The sequence below is a fragment of the Rhinolophus hipposideros genome (assembly GCF_964194185.1).
Source record: "Rhinolophus hipposideros genome assembly, chromosome: 11".
Lineage (NCBI taxonomy): Eukaryota > Metazoa > Chordata > Mammalia > Chiroptera > Rhinolophidae > Rhinolophus > Rhinolophus hipposideros.
In genome coordinates this window covers 37,196,235-37,212,691 of record NC_138057.1, presented here as the reverse complement: position 1 = coordinate 37,212,691, position 16,457 = coordinate 37,196,235, and the positions used below count along the sequence as shown (strand labels likewise).

At 37.6% G+C, this 16,457-nt stretch overlaps 1 protein-coding gene across 12 annotated transcripts in view; it reads left to right on the top strand.

Annotated features, from left to right (window-relative positions):
* Positions 1 to 16,457, top strand: part of TRPM3 (transient receptor potential cation channel subfamily M member 3) — an 821,435-nt gene that overhangs the window by 601,894 nt on the left and 203,084 nt on the right. For 8 of the 12 annotated variants that reach the window (XR_013994426.1, XM_081066266.1, XM_081066264.1 and 5 more), the window contains exon 7: positions 16,197 to 16,271. The exons of the other annotated variants lie outside the window; for them this stretch is intronic. Coding sequence is in view for 7 of the 8 variants with exons in the window: in XM_081066266.1 (XP_080922392.1) it covers positions 16,197 to 16,271 (75 nt within the window). In the remaining variant the exon portion in view is untranslated. The remainder of the gene's footprint in view (positions 1 to 16,196; positions 16,272 to 16,457) is intronic. 12 annotated transcript variants of the gene reach the window in all.

Sequence of the window (16,457 nt, the reverse complement as noted above, 5' to 3'; positions counted from 1 at the left end):
CGCAACTTCTTTTTCTATCCTCTCTTTTCTGGTTTAACTTTTCAGGAACTACTGCTGTGTAGGCAGTCAAGTTTCATGCCTTCATCTTTTTCACAGCAAAGTCTGGAATGATAAATTGTGGTATAGGCTTAAAGTCAAAATTGTATTAGGAAACTCGCTTCTAAGAGTCTTCAACTGTCTTTGGAAAGAGAAAACACAGTATTATCCTGAGGTAAACATATTTGGGGAAAAAAGACTAGAAAAGAGTAGAGAATCTATGCAGAGATCAGTAGTAATTGAATGTAACAAAGCACTGTAACCAATGGGTTGTAGGTTTTGTTATATTAAAATTGAATTTGATTATACTATTTGATAGAATGTGTAAATGTTATGCAATTAGTGTTACCTTCTTAGTTTTTTATAAGCTGTAGCATTACTTTCTTTACACCATCAGGTTACAAATGAGATCCTAAGTAAGAGTGATCTGAAAGCTGAAGGAGATGGGAGAAGTGTGGACAAGGAGCAAATGCAGGTCAAGTTCAGAGACAAGTCCTGTCCAAATAAGCAAAGCGTGTCACTATGCCAGGCCCTGGTGGCAGCTGAGACAGTCAGTGTTAGGAGGAGAGCTAGGTGTGGCTATGTAAGTTACACACCCAGCTGAGGGGGTGCCAGTGGAGTTAAAACTGAACCAGGGCTCTCTTAGGCAAGCCCTGTGCCTTATAAGCTGCCTGAGGAAAGGTTGATTTGTTCTAACTGGCCGTCCCAGAAGGGGCCCCCTTTTGTAATTTACGTGCCCGGAGGGGTCCCTTTCTCCAAAGCTCATGAGGTGCTATTTGTGTGGATGGCCCTGCTGGGGAGGTCCGGGGAGGCTCATGGACAGTCACCTGGCCTCAGCAATGTGGAGTTGAAGAGTGGGTCAGGACCTCAGGGATGCTGGAGGAGCCAGGATCCCATACACACAGCGCATGCCATTTGTGGAGGCCTTGCACCCTTGCTAGGTCATCAAGGTAGATAGCAGCACACAGGTACATTGACAAGTAGGGATCCCGTCAAGGGTCTAGGGTACAAAGTAGGGGAGAAGCACAGATCCAGGTACCAAGCTGAGGCATGAGGTTAGAAAAGCTGGCTTGAGACTCCTGAAATGCTCCAAGTCCACAAACAGGAGTAGGCCTGGAGTCTGGGGGAGGGGCTGGGCCCTCAGAGTGGGTTCAGTGATAGTAGCAGGAGCAAGGTTGAGGCGGAAAGGGTGCATATGGTCATTGTAATTATCACAATTTATACACACAATTTTCCTCCTTACTTTGGGGACTGCATTTGAGGCTAAATAGAAACCCACAAGCTCTCATTCAGTGACTATAATTAAAAGGGAAGAGAGGGGGATGAAAAATGCCCAACAGAGATCTCTGGGGTCACAGAAAGTTAAAAGGCTTGGGTCAGGAATTTGCCTATGATCTGTGGTGAATGAAGCCTTGAGTTACCTCCTGCCCTAGTTTTATCCCTGAACTTTATAGTGAGATGACCAACTCGTCCCAGTGTGCCTGGGACCTTCTCAGATTTAACATCGAAAAGTCCCATGTCTCCAGGCCCTCTGAGTCCCAGGCAAACTGAGATGGTAGGTCACCCTCCAAGTGAGAGACCCATGAGTCATTAGGTCTACTGCTGGTATTACGGCATTCACCCCAGCAAGCAGGAAGAGATCAGCAAGGTCCTCAGATCATAACTAAGAAGCAGCCATGCAAACAGCGTTTGCCTTGAGATCTGCGTTCAGTTAGCGGCCAAGTCCGTGAGAGCCCAGAAGTTTCCAGAACAGGACTGAGAAAGAAGGGAAAGAGTTGACCTGGTTATAACAGAAAACAGCAGAATGAAGAATACAAACCTTTCGTGCCATCTTCAGTTGGTATTTTAGAACAGCAATTCTCCTTTTTCATCTGGATACTACGTTTTTCCCCCCTTTGTATCGTAATTAGCCGGAATATGGTTCTTGCTATGAAAAATAAAATTTTATTCCATGTACCCATTCTAAAAACCCCATGTGCTTTTGCTTTTCCTTCTTCAAAAGTTGAGGCAATCTAAAACACACCAGTGGAACTCAATTTCAGGAGCCCCCAATTCAGTCTCCTGAAAATGAGCCACCCTGCCATAATAGACTGCCCCACGATACCACACAATTACTGTTCACCACCTACTCACTTCAGATGATCCCCGGGGATATCTGAATACACTGAGCATTTTCTTCATTAAAGTACCATTCCTCCTCATCACTCAGGGCAACCTGCACGCCACAGTATCCTTTCAACAAGCCTATGTTCTTACACAAATGACATAATCTTCTGAAGAATCCTTTCCTGAATAGTAAGTGAATTCTGCTCAGGGACCTTTACACCCTTCTTCATCACGATGCCAATTGTTCGTAATAACTTATTACAAGCACAGTGTCTTCCATTTTTCATAGCACTCTGGAATCCATCATCTTATTTTTCCCCTCCCTCCCTTCATTCCTGCTGTCAACAGTCTGCCCTGCCGTGTCTTCATTGGTTACTAAAGGGCTTTGTTTTTAAAGGAGAATTTTTTCCGATGTGAGCAGTTGCCTGCTTTGGAACACTCTTCCATCTACTATTTTCTGAGCTTCAAATTTAACATGCAAAGCCTCAAACAAGTCCAATCATGCCTTTAGCAAGCAAATATTTCTTGCACGTCTACGATGTACCAGTCGTGGTGAAGGCCTAGAAAAGCAGCAGGCAGCCCATTCATTGCACTTAAGTCAAGAGGGGCAAACGGTAATAAGTAAATAAGAAAACAAGGAAATATATGATGTCTGGTAATAAAAAGCACTATTAAGAAATACAGCAGGAGAGGGTATATGTATGTCTGCATGGGTGCACGTGTGTGTGTTGAAAGGATAGTAGAGATTAGGTGGTCAGGAATGAGCTCTGTAAGGAGATGATATGTAAGCAGAGACCTGAATGGAGCCTGAGCCGGCTGTGGAAAGGGCAGCCTGGGGAGAGGGAAAGCAGGGACAAAGGCCCCAGGTGTTCACTGAGGAGCAAGAAGACCTTTATAAACAGTAGGATTTTATTTTAACAGACTTTGATCTGGTAAGTTATAAGATCTCCCTTCCAGTTGAAAAACTCACTCTGATGTTGTATGTAGAGATCATACTGAGGTAGGGGGCAAGATTAAAAGCAGGGAGGTGTTCTAGGAGGCAACGTTGATAAGGCAGGAGAGAGATGATAATAGTTTGAATTAGGGTGGCAGCAACATAGGTAGTAAAAAGTGGTTGGATTCTAGTATATACATATCTGTTTTCTTAACTGATCTTTTTAAACATGTGGCACAATATACGTAATTTAAAATTTACTATTTTAACCATTTTTAAGTGTATGGTTCAGCGGCATTAAGTACATTTACATTGTTGTGCAACCATCACCACTATCCATTTCCAGAACTTTTTCATCTTGCCAAACTGAAACTCTGTCCCCAATAAGCAATAAGACTGTATTCCTCCTCCCCTCAGTCCCTGGGAACCGCTGTTCTACTTTCTGCCTTTATGAATTTGCCTATTCTAGGTACCTCATATACGTGGAATCATACAATATTGATCCTAAGATATATTTTGAAGGTAGAGCTCAAGAGGACTTGCTAATGAATTGAGCATTCAGGGTAAGGAATAGACACATCAGGAATGCTGCATGGTCATCCTTAGAGACACCAGTTGATTCTTAAAAAATAATGAGATGAGATGAGAGGTTCCAATGAGTAAGTTTTTAAAGAAAAGGGAATTGAGAGCCAATGTCAGGGAAATTGGAATGAGAAGGAGCGAGAAGGAGCAAAGGGATGAGAATCAGTGCACAAATGAAAAATGTGGACAGTTTCTTCCTCTGTAGCAGGAGGAAAGACAGAGTATATGGGCACAGATGTGGGTAGGAAGGAGCATTTTCCACTGGGAAAATCACATGTTCTCTATAGATAGCTTCTTTAAATAAAGAAAATAATACAGGAGGTCATGGCCTGAGGGTGTGGAAGGGAGGTGGGATAAGAGATTAGGGAGAGAAAAACACTACAGTTAGTGTAGAGATGGAGAGTGGACGGACAAGGGAAATGCAAGATTACCCCCACAGCAACCTGGGCCCCTTGATATTTGTGACCAAGAATTTAAAATGGTGTGAATCATCAGGCCTGTGTGTTTTTTTCCACCCATGTTCAGCTTGCATAGAATAGGCACAGAGTTGGGGTGAGCACATTTGGGGATTTTGCCTGGCAAGTACAAAAGAGGAGGAAAGAAGCAAGGGAGTGAGGCTATATGTACTCTGTATATGTGTATTCCAAGAGTCTGTGGATGAAAGTAAGCTGTGGCTAACATTCATGAGAATTTACAATAATTCATCTAAAAGATCAGACTGAGTTACAGAGAGGTAGTTAAGTGAATTATCAAAGGTGACTCGAACTTTTAGTTAGTATTGCCAAACATCATATATACTAAGCTTGAACTAAAATAAACAAAGGTCCATAATAAACAATCCCTTGTAATTATTTTATGGACATTCACATAGTCACACAAGTTGAATTAATTTAGCACATTGGTAGGAACATAATAACCACTCAATAAACAGGTGTTACCTGAAAGACTGAGTACCAAACGACTGTTCCAGAAAGCAACATATATGTTGCCTAATGAGACTTTAAAAATCCCAAGCATACTTTTTGTATACATTTTTATTGTTCAAAAATTTCAAACAAATACAAAGTTAGAGTATATTATAACCCCTGTAACTATTCTTAGCCTCTACGTTCTTCAACTTATGGGCAATCTTAAGACACATATATATGTATTATTATATATTATATATATATATATATATATGCAATCTTAAGATACATATATATAGATAGATATATATGTCTTAAGATTGCCCATATATGTGTGTGTGTGCGTATATATGTATATAAAATACATATAGGTAGATGCAGGAGATATATAGATATAGACAGACATATATCTCCTGAATCTACCTATATGTATTATATATGTATATATTACATATATACATATATGTATACATATATGTATACATAATGTGGAAAAATATACATAATTTAAAATTTACCATTTTAACATATCTATGTAAATATATAAAAATATTTATGAAATATATATGAAATACTGCCATATATATATATGTGTGTATATATATATATTCTCCTCTGAATAATTTTGAAGGAAATCTATAAATTTTTTATTATATTTCATTACTATAAATATTTCAGTACCAAAACATTTTTTTTAACTTGTGCTAGCCACACATAGGGTAGATTTTAAAAGTATTTCCTTAACTCAGTAACAACATAATGACAAATATTGATCCAAGAATTCTTTAACAATTTTTTCAAAAAATCAAAAATTAAGAGCTACATTATTACATGCTAAAATTCATCAAAAAATTTTGACAACCATCTTCCTCATTCCAAGTTCTACTCTTAGCCGGCTAAAAAACATTTAAACAAATATTGCCTAGCAATTCTCAAAAAGGAAGATAAGAAAAATCCCCAGCAATTGTGCCATTCATTTAAGAGTTTGGAGGAAAGAACGTAACATTTGGGAGAAGAGAGGGTCTTGGTGCTTGTCTCTAGCCAGTGATCAAGTTGAAAGTGGCAGGGAGACCTGGAAGTTCAGATCGTTATGGCTCTGCGACCTTAGACAAATTACTGCATTTCTCTTAGACTTTGTTTCTGCAGCTGTGAACCAGGGACAATAATTCCTCACAGTGTTATGATTAAATGAGTTAACATATGAAAGGATTCTATCATGTGGCAGTTCAGAAAGATTGGTTGCCTTCCTGACTTTGTGGCACTGTGGTCCCCCAGTGGGAAACCATGTCCCATGTTTATGTAGCCTGGCCGCCAAAGGTTCCAACCTGAGACCCAGACGTTTCATTCAAAGCCCATCAGAATTCTACCACACATAGAAACTGCTTCAGATTGTTAAGAAGTCATGTATCCCTGGGTCCAAAGAGAAAATTAAGGCTCATCGTTATATTTTGTAACATATCATCCCGCTTCTGTTAACAGTACTTGTTGAAGAGTAATTGATTTACATTCTTAGTCATTGCAGCAATAATAAAACTCTTTTGTTTTGTTTTTTTTTTCTATTATTGAAAATATATTCTGAACGGTAGTTGCTTCTCCTGCCTAAGTAAATAGAGAATAATGGAGAAAATTTAATCTTTCTTTAGAGATTCAAGTGTGTTGGAGTAATCGTTATGACTGTCATTAAGGATTGTTGCATACTCATTGGGAGTATCGGAATTTGGAGTAAATATGAATTGGCCCAGAATATATCTTAAATGTTTAGATTTGGGCCAATATCAGATTTTCTTCTTGTAATTTACCATTTTATTCAAAAAGATGATTGAGGAAAGAGGACGGAAATCTAGTTCTCTTTGGGCTGTGATTACCCCTTTGTGTTTAAATTTTATTTTAGGTTTGGCTGCATACAAAGTTTTATTTGGATTACATGTCTAATTATACTGTTAATATCAACATTGGTTATAGGAAATTCCCTTATAAAGCTGGAATTTTCTGACTTTCTCATCTCCCTACGATAAAGTGAAATCTACATCAGACTAAATCCAGTCTAAGGCATTATGTTCTCGTAGCAGTCGTTATAGATATACCTACTTTGTGATATTAATTGATGGGAGTATCTGGGTAGGTTTAGATTTTCTTAACCAATGCTTTTGCTACTGTCAGAATATGCTCGAAAGAGAATTTGATGTTCTTTTCTTTCTTTGTCCCAGAGTAATGATTGACATTTGAGTGTGGCCTCATCTGATGAAGCCACCAAGAGTACTTTTCTCTAAAGCAAGATTAAAATGGGCTTGGCATTTCTAAGTAATCAAGTAGCAGCAATGATTGCAAAATTCATAAAACATAATTAAATTTGGTTTTTGAGGATATTGCTATTTAAAGTTCTCTGGAAAACATGTATGTTTCATTATTCAGTCCCTAAGCCACACACCTATGAGTATTCATAGATGACTGTGCTTATTCACACAAACTAACAAAAATAATGATAATAATATTGTCTCTCAGTTGTACAGACTATCATCCCTGAGAAGGTATGCTTTATTATGGGAACAAATATTTCCCCTTTTCACTGATTTGTATAATAGATGAGCCCCATAAATATGCTAATACACAGAGTGAGTCATGTTAGTAGAGTCCAATTGGTTACAGGAGATTTTATTTTTAAAAGCTCGTATCTATGAGGTGGCACACACCAATTTAAAGCATTTTGTTTCAGTGAAATTTCTGTAATCAGAAAGAAATACTCATGACTGCATTATTTATTCCCTTGTTCCTTTACCATCATTATTTGGTGATAACCACCTCCACTAGGAGACATTTTAAAATAATGGGAAGATTAGTGGTTGACACAATTTCTGGTGTTCCTGAATGGTGCTAAAGAGGAGGCAGGAATGTTAATATTCTATCATGTGCAGGGCAGTTTCACATGAAGAATTGCCTGGTCCAAATGCCAACCACATTCCTTAAGAAACCCTACTCTGACTATGTTTCCTTGAGTTTTCTTTTTGTTTTGTTTTTTTTTCAAATCTTTCCAATAACCCACCCCTGATTCATTAGGGCCACAACCTTCCAAGATACTCTGTCCTAGTTTAAAGACATAGTTGTATGTAGAAAAAGCAGCAATAGTGAGCCAAGGGTGAGATTCAAATTATTTAACGACTTGTGAAGACTTTGGTATCCTAAATCCACCCACGGCACAGGCAGGATGTCAACCCTAGTATATCTCCTTCAGATCCCAGTGTCACTTGCTGTCGGGTATTTCTTCCTTATATCTCACTTCATTTGCTCTGTTCTGTCCTGGGTGAGGACCAGAGTCACTGTCTATGTTAGAGCTCTCGGCATATTTGAAAACTGTAAATGAACTTGAGTTGACCTTGCTGCCGTAATGGTGATAAAGAAGCTGTTTTTCATTTGGAGAGACACACTGACCTGCTTAACAGGCAGAACTGACTCATGAAGTAAATCAGAATTTCCAATTCGGCAGCACCTGCTCTTAGCACCACTGCTTTATATGTTGCAGGCTCAGTGACTCTAGAAACGTGCTCAACGATGGGAGCTCCCATGTCAGCAGCCTTGATGCTCAGAGAAATCCTACAGTTCACAGTTATTAGCTAATTTGGGGATACAGGCAGAGATCCAGAAATGTGGTTACTTTACCCGTAGGCCCCTGGAGAGCCTACTCACTAGAATTAATTTCCCAAGGGATATTTTAGTAAATCAAAATTCTAATAGAATAAAACGTTTGAAGTTGAACACAAAGAGAACTCTAATTTTTAATCTATAAATTACTGAGAATTATTTTGGAAATAAGGGAGCAGGGCAGTAATATAAATCTTCAGTGAATGAATAACTGCTAAATAAAGCACCATGAAGCAGTGCTTTTAAAATTCACCTTCCATTTCTAGAATATGTTTCTCCTTTCCCTGGACTGTAGTAGATCCCTTTTGCATATTAGTATTTTTCTATTGTTAAATTATGAAGCCAACTTACCCTGGAAATTTGACATAGGTTATGTAAAGTGTACCACTGACGTCCTTACGAGATTTATCAATCTCTCTGACACCGAAACTGGCGTTAATGTTGTGCATGATAAGTGCTCGATAAAGAGCTGCTGCTTTGGCATGAAAGAAATTTAAGTAATTTCTCCCACTCATATTATTATATAAAATGTGTGAATTTGCAGTTCCAGAAAAGTTTCAAAACTGTTTAGCCACAGCAGCATCATTGAAATAAGCGTATAACTTTCCAGAAGGCAATTTGAAAGGATTGTACTCACTTACATATAAATGAATGATGTATCATAAATAATACATATATGACTTATTTTTATTCTTACTGTAATTGTTAAGTCAGTCTCATTTCTTTGTATTTATACCAAATGCAGAGGGGACAACCTGAAGTGGTCAATAGTAGCACAGAGAGGGAGGCAGATGGCAAAGGGAAGAAATAAGGTATGAGTTACATGAGAGTTTCTTTGGAGAATTTTCCATTTTGGAGTAAGTTGACTACCCATCCAGTAAGCATTGGTGTGAGACGATTGGGTCCCTTGCCCACGGTCAACATTGCAAACCTATCATGGTACTTTTGTCACTGAGCCTTGGCATAGCTCAGAATCATTTGCATTTATTTGAACACAGACTGACTCAAACAGTGGACACCTAAATGAGACAGGTGTTTATTCCTTATGCATATGTTATTCGGAACGTGAGTGCTGATCTGACAGGGTGGCCTCGCAGTGTTGAGGACTCAGATTCCTTCTTTCTTTTGCTCTGCCCATCCCTATTTCCATGGTCCATGGGAGCTCACCATCACATCTACATTCTGGCCGGAATGAATCAGAACAAAGGATCAAGGGAAAATCATAAGCCTTCCTTTTAAAGGCACCATAGGAAAGTCACACGCACCATTTTGGCTTACATCCTATGTGCCAATGTTCAGTCACATGTCCCCACCTAACTAAAAAGGGGTTCAGAAATGTAGTCTTTATCCTGGGTAAACACATGGCCAATACATTGTATCACAATGAGGGAAGGGAAGAATAGACATTGGAGTACAACTGGCAGGTTGTTGTTTTTTACCACACCTTTGCAGCATAGCATTCCAGATGATCAAGAAGCGGCAGGAGTTGGCATGTGAGATAAAATATATCTACCATTCATGAATAAGCTATACCTATATGTTCCAGTATTTTCATTGGGGAGCCTTGTTCATAAATAGCTCCTGTAGCATATGCTTCATATTTTGCCCTTTCACTCTTCACCTGTGAGTTTTTTGGATTTTTTCTAATCAATGTACATACCTTTTTTTTTTTTTTTTTAAATTGGGGGATGTTGGGGAATTGTGTTTTTCCAGGGCCCGTCAGCTCCAAGTCATTGTCCTTCAATGTAGTTGTGGAGGGCGCAGCTCAGCTCCAAGTCCAGTAGCCGTTGTCAACCTTAGTTGCAGGGGGCGCAGCCCACCATCCCAGGCAGGAATTGAACTGGCAACCTTGTGGTTGAGAGCTGGTGCTCTAACCAACTGAGCCATCCAGCCGCCCCCACCTGTGAGTTTTTTAGTGATATGTAGTTGAAGAGTCTTGCACTGGCTCTGGAAATTGTAATTTCCCCTGAGAATCAGATTGAGACAAGCTGTCTAAAATTATATAGATCATTTTAGACTATCCTGGTTTCGATAACTTTTTAAGCTAACTAGCTCAAACAGATCCCCTTAGCCTCAAAGTCCTTGCTTATGCTGTACTATGAATAATGCATGTGCATTCCACAATGGATCTTTAGCCACATATTTTGTTACATATCATTAGGTAACATTTTAAATCCTAAAATATTAAAAATAAATAGAATGCATTCTGTTTCTATGACACCATACTGTTAATATTAATGTTTCAAAAATAAATCCTGGAAATGTCACCTACCCATGGCTGTCATCTTGCTAATACATAGTAGAATAGAGATCAGTTGGCCTCTCAAATCCATCCTGATGAGGATTAGTTATCACTGGACTTTGGCCCTATTGTGGAAAAAAGGACAAGAGACCTGTCTTAGGGAATAAAGCAGCCCATCTTCCAACTCTGTTGAGGAAATGTTTAACAAGGCCTGATGAGCACATGAGTTTGTGAGGGATTTAAAGCCTTCTTATACCGATTATCCAATTTGACATTCCTACATTTTAATAACTCCTAAATGATAACTAGTAATTTGGCAAGAAACAGCTAAAGGGCTCTTGAAACCTTCTGAATGCCAGTAAATATGTAATTGACAGTATTTCCTGACACTGCTTGTTATTAAGATTAATTAATAGAGCTCTTAATAAATGGTGAACTAGGTAGCTTGGTTTTAGAGACCAAGATACACATGTGATTATTGATCCAACCCCAGTTAATTTTTCTTTTGATTTTTTTCATGTTTATTCAATAAAACTTAAAAGGTAGAGCTTTCAGACAGTTGGGATTTCCCTTCTATCTTGCTCAGTAAATAAAGCCTAGGAGGATCTGTTGCCTTCCAGATTTAATTAAACCACAGACAAGCACTTTGAAAATATTATAAATCTCATCTTTCCTCTCTGGATACTCTGTATGTAGAACAGTTTCTTTGCCTTTTTTCTGTCTTGCCAAGTATATTTTTCCTTCATCTTTTTGTAATAGCAAACTCAACTGTTGTGACTTTTTTATTCCACAAGCTAAGTGTCTGTAGAAAATAGATTCAAAGTTTAAAAACTGCATTAGAAAATACTGTAAAGAAATTCAATAAACAAATGGCAAAGCTAAGGAAAGATTTGCTACCATGACAAAGGCTAATTTCCATAATAAGCAAGGAGCATCCACAATCTAAAAGAAGAATCCTGTAAGAAAACAGGCAAAATATATCAACAGAAAGATCACAGGGAAGAAAATACAAATATTCAGCGTCACTCAAAATTATAGAAATTAAAATTAAGAGAACAATGAAATGCTTTTTAACCTATCAGATTGGCAAAACACAAAGTTTAAAAACATCTAGTGTCAGTAATTATAGTATATGGAAATATGTACTGGGGTGTGTGCAAATATGGGCAACCTTATTTGGAAGATAGTTTGGTTACCCCTATTAAGTTCTAAATGTGCGTACCCTTTGACCCTATAATTTTATTTCTAGAAATTTATTCATATTTATTGCAATATTGTTTACAATAATAAAATGGAAATAACTCAATGATTCACCAATAAGTGACTAATTAAATTATATGTAGACATACAGTGAAGTTACTCTGAGTTATTATAAATAATGCAATAGCTCTATTTGGGCTCATAAGGAAAGATATCCAAGGATAAATTATTTTCCTTTCTAAAATTAAAAACCTATTGTACAATATCACAGCTGTGTGTTTATGATCACATTTAGGTTTTTTAAATGATATGCAAGTATATATATTATATATATAATATATGTGTATGTATATATATATATATATACACACACACACACACACATCTTATAAAATATCTGAAAGGACACAAGTGAACAATTATTAGTTACAGGCTCTAGGGAGTGAGACATGAGGTGAGAGAGGTGAGATAAGAATTGACACTTTCCACTTACAGCTTTTAAAAATTAATCAATGTTGTTTTTTGCAATGAGCAAATATAGCTTTTATGAGAGAGAGACAGAAAGAGAGAGAGAGAGAGAGAGAGAGACAGAGACAGAGACAGAGAGAGAAGGATGGAAGGAAAGTAGGAATGAAGAAGGAAGGGAGAGAAGGAGGAAGAAAGAAAACCTTTGAAAGTAGTCAGCCTATCCATGTAATGTAGGAGTTTAGAGTACTGCCCTCCCTCAAGGGTATGTACATCATTCTTGACTTGCGGGTAAGGAGCCAGTATGGCTGTGTTGGGCATACCCTGTTTTCTGTTGCTCACTCAGTCTGCTGGCAATTCTCCTATCTTACTAAGACAAAAGGAAAGGGTCAAGTCAGAAAGCTTAAGGGGAGAGGCTGGTTAAGGACACATCATAGAGAATAATATTCTCAAATCTTATATAAAGGATGTATATAAAAATTATGAAACCAACATAACAGGTTTGATGCTTACATTTGCTAATGGCTGAACTCAAAGCAAAATTATTTTCCTTGGTGAATGAGTAAAACAGCCTAAATTTACTCCCAATCCTTCGCCATAGGCAGATATCCCAGTATAACGGGGCTACTGAAAATTCCCTATTTTTGAATCTCTACCATGAGTATAATCAAGCAGAGTTAGAGTTATTCATTTTCCCTTCATTATGCTCCTGGGCACCCCAAAGTCCAGCTTCCTTCTCCCCGGGTCCTACTCCCTGTGATGGATGGAACTGGCTCACTCAGCAGCTCATTCAACAGCTGTTTCATGTTAAAAATTGTCTGTAATACCCACTGAGGAAACAGTATCTCCCACTACATTCCTCATTCCTCTATACTTTTAAGATGCTTCATATGGAGCCAAAATTCATGTCAGAAGTTCTTCAGCTTCTCAAAATGTGGCAAAAATCAGAACTCAAAATATCTGTCATTTAAAGTAAATAGTTATTGCTCTCTCTGTTATATTTCCCCTTGACAATACTTCTGTGACTCTACCATTATTTGCTTGTGTGCCTATAATATACAAAGCACTGTAGGGGCTGCTAGATTAATGAGCTATAGCAATTACTAGTGCTTACTGAGTACTATTCTAAACACTTTACTAGAATTAACTGAATTAATCCTGATAACAACCCTAGAAATAGGTACCATTATTGTTATTCCTACTGACCAATAAGAAAACTGAGGCACATAGAGGTCAAACAATGGTCTTATAAGGTCGGACTGCTAATAAGTGGCAGAGCCAGGAAGTCTGCCTGCATCCACACCTCAACCACTGTGTTCTATTGCCTCTCAGCAGGTGAAATACTGTGTAATAAAGCAGCAAGTGTTAAATGCACTTTATGATATGAAGTCCAACAAGAATTCAGACAGAGAACTTACCTGGGTGGAATATTCATGGGGGTACGTGACCAAGGGATTTTTAAGGAAAATTTTGATAGGTGAAAAGTAGACAATGATTGCAAGCAATGCAGGTGAAAGTTTTCAACATCTGGAAATTTCGTGGTCTAATTAAATTTATTTTATTTTTATGAAATTGTTTATCCTGTCTGAAAAAGCAAAATCTCAGCTGCAAATATAAATAAGGATTACATGTGAACTAGGGTTAATTTTTTAGGAAATAGCATCATTAGAATGATAAGGAAAAGTTATATTTCATTGTGTTTTCCCTTACATCAACTCTCCTTAATTTAATAAGGCGATATGAAGGTAAAGTTTAGAATAAAATGATAAATGGGGCATTGTGTATGTATTATAGATGTAGGTATATAGAGGTGTCTATAATATATAGATCTAAGTGTATCAATGTATCTATATATAATATATATCATATATATGTATATACATTATATATATATATATATATATATATATATATATATATATATATATATCATCAGTTCATTGCATTGCCTTCATTTTCCAGATGGGAAAACCCACTTGGAAAAGGTCAGCGTCCTACCTAAACTTGTACAATGAATTAAGTGGCACAGCATTTCTCTGAACTCAGAACACACCTCTGGTCTGCAGCTCTTTGCTCAGCATTGTCACTCTCTTAGTTTGGGAGGTATTTTTCTTATTCTGTTTAACACAGCACAAGGGAAACTCAAATAAGCAAAGGTTTTTCATGCACCTGAGCGAGGAACAAAATCAGGGTCCTTGGGGCATCAGGCTCATTTGATGCAAAATCCTTATCCTTTTATTATCTCTTTTTTTTTCCTGGAGACCATTTTCTCCACTATGTCCTAAAAAGTAATAAGGCACTATCAAGAAATTTGGGATCACAATCAGCAGATAACTGATAGCCAGACATTTCCATTGTTAATCATGCAACAAATCTGGTTGGTCTTCACTGAAATGTCATTTTAACTTTTGTTCATTAGGGTTTGGTAACTGGGAGGGAGAAAAGAAATAAACTGAAAATACCAGTGTGCTGTTCACTCTGCAGGGAAGATGCAGCTAAGCCAATTTTGTGCTTGGATCCGTAAACAAATGCTTGTGCTACATTTCCAGTAGGGTTTCCGTTGTTGTCTGTTTGAGGTTTTGCTCATAGTATTTAGCAAGCACTCTAATTGCCAGGCACAGTGGTAGAGAGGCCTGGGGAGGCGTGTGCTCCCAAGCTGAATTTATGTTCTTGGGAACACGCTAATTAGTAACTTTCTGGAAAATGTGCAGTAGTTTCTCTTGGCTTGTTATTTTGCAAACTGTTCAGAATCTAGAGGAACAAACCTCCTATTTTGTGCTTCAGGGGATATTGCTTTATGCTTTCCTCAATCAATCCATTCTTATGAAAAGGCATGTCTGCCAGGTTATGCGGGGTGAGAAATTACCAATTGATGTTCTGTGAAAAGTGGGGTGAGACCCTACTATGTCTCTTACCCACCAGCTCCCCGCTTCCCTACCACCAATTGCCATAAGTTGAGGCTACTCTACAAGTCTGGCTTGATCCTGGGAAACTAGGAACAGGAGATCTAACTTGAGGGTCTATGGCCCTCTATAAATGTTGTTTCTCGGGAAGGAAGAAAAAGGGTAGAGCAGAGCTACTCATGCTCATGGGATTTTCCTCTGGGGCCTACATAGGAAATGAGATACTGCCTGAGTCATCTAGCCCAAAGCTAGCTTGTTTACTAAGTTAACAATCCCAGAGACATGATTTACCATTAAATTTATGTCCCACTTAGGAATAGAATAGCCAAGTTGGTAGGAAATCTATAACGAAATGGCTGTGATGACTTTTTTAAAGATAGATAGCTAGATAGATATATGCATACATACCTACGAGTAAATACATACATAGAAAAAAAGATGACATAGATATATACGATATAATCTATATATATGACTATATATATAGATATAAACAGATATAATCTATATGTATATGACTATACCTATTTATTTATCTCTCTAATAGGTCATTTTCTTGGCCAATGAGAGAAGGAAATGTGGAGATCTCTTCAGTAAATAATATTACTCATATTGAGTGACGCGTTTGCATTGATTTCAACTGAATACATTAGCCTCTGAAAAAATAATTCTTTTAGGTCAAAAGTAGCTAATCACCTGAGAATAGGAAACATATCTCCGGAAATCAGAAAGATGTTTCGAAAAGAAAGGAGGGGGAATCCAGTTCTTATTCTGTCTTGGAAGACACAGAATTGAAAGATTCATAATTATTATTATAATTAGTATAACAACAGCTAACATTTCTTGAGGAATTTATTAAGTGCTAAGCATTGTTGCAAGCACTTAATATGATGAACTCACTTTATTCTTTCACCACCACAGTAGTCCTGGGTTGAAAGAGAATAATGAAGGATATTTCCTCCAGCAAAGGAGTTGATTTTAAGGACACGTTTAATTGAAGGAGTGATGAGACAAGATATAGCTGGTACAGAAGGGCTATTTGATGCTTTGCATAAGTCAGAATGTGAGACTTGGATTGCCGTCATATGTATAAATATATATAAATTAGGTGATCGGTCTGCTTTAATAAAATGTGTATCCAACCATTGGGTTGTAGAATTTTCAAAGATTTTATTTTTTGACAGGATGCCTGCCGTTTTTCTCTCTTGATTCCCGCTTGTTTTATTCATTTTGGGGTAGTTGCCAATTAGACCAAATTGGTAAGTATTATGAATGGAAAAACGTGAATTTCTTCTTAAACCGCAACCAAGAGAATTAACCATAGAAACATTCATTTCCTTTAAAAATTCCTAACAATATCCTTTCCTATGATTGCTGTTTATCCCTATCTTGTCTAAAACATCCAACTGCATCAAAAATTAGTTGCTCCCTATTATTTGTCATCC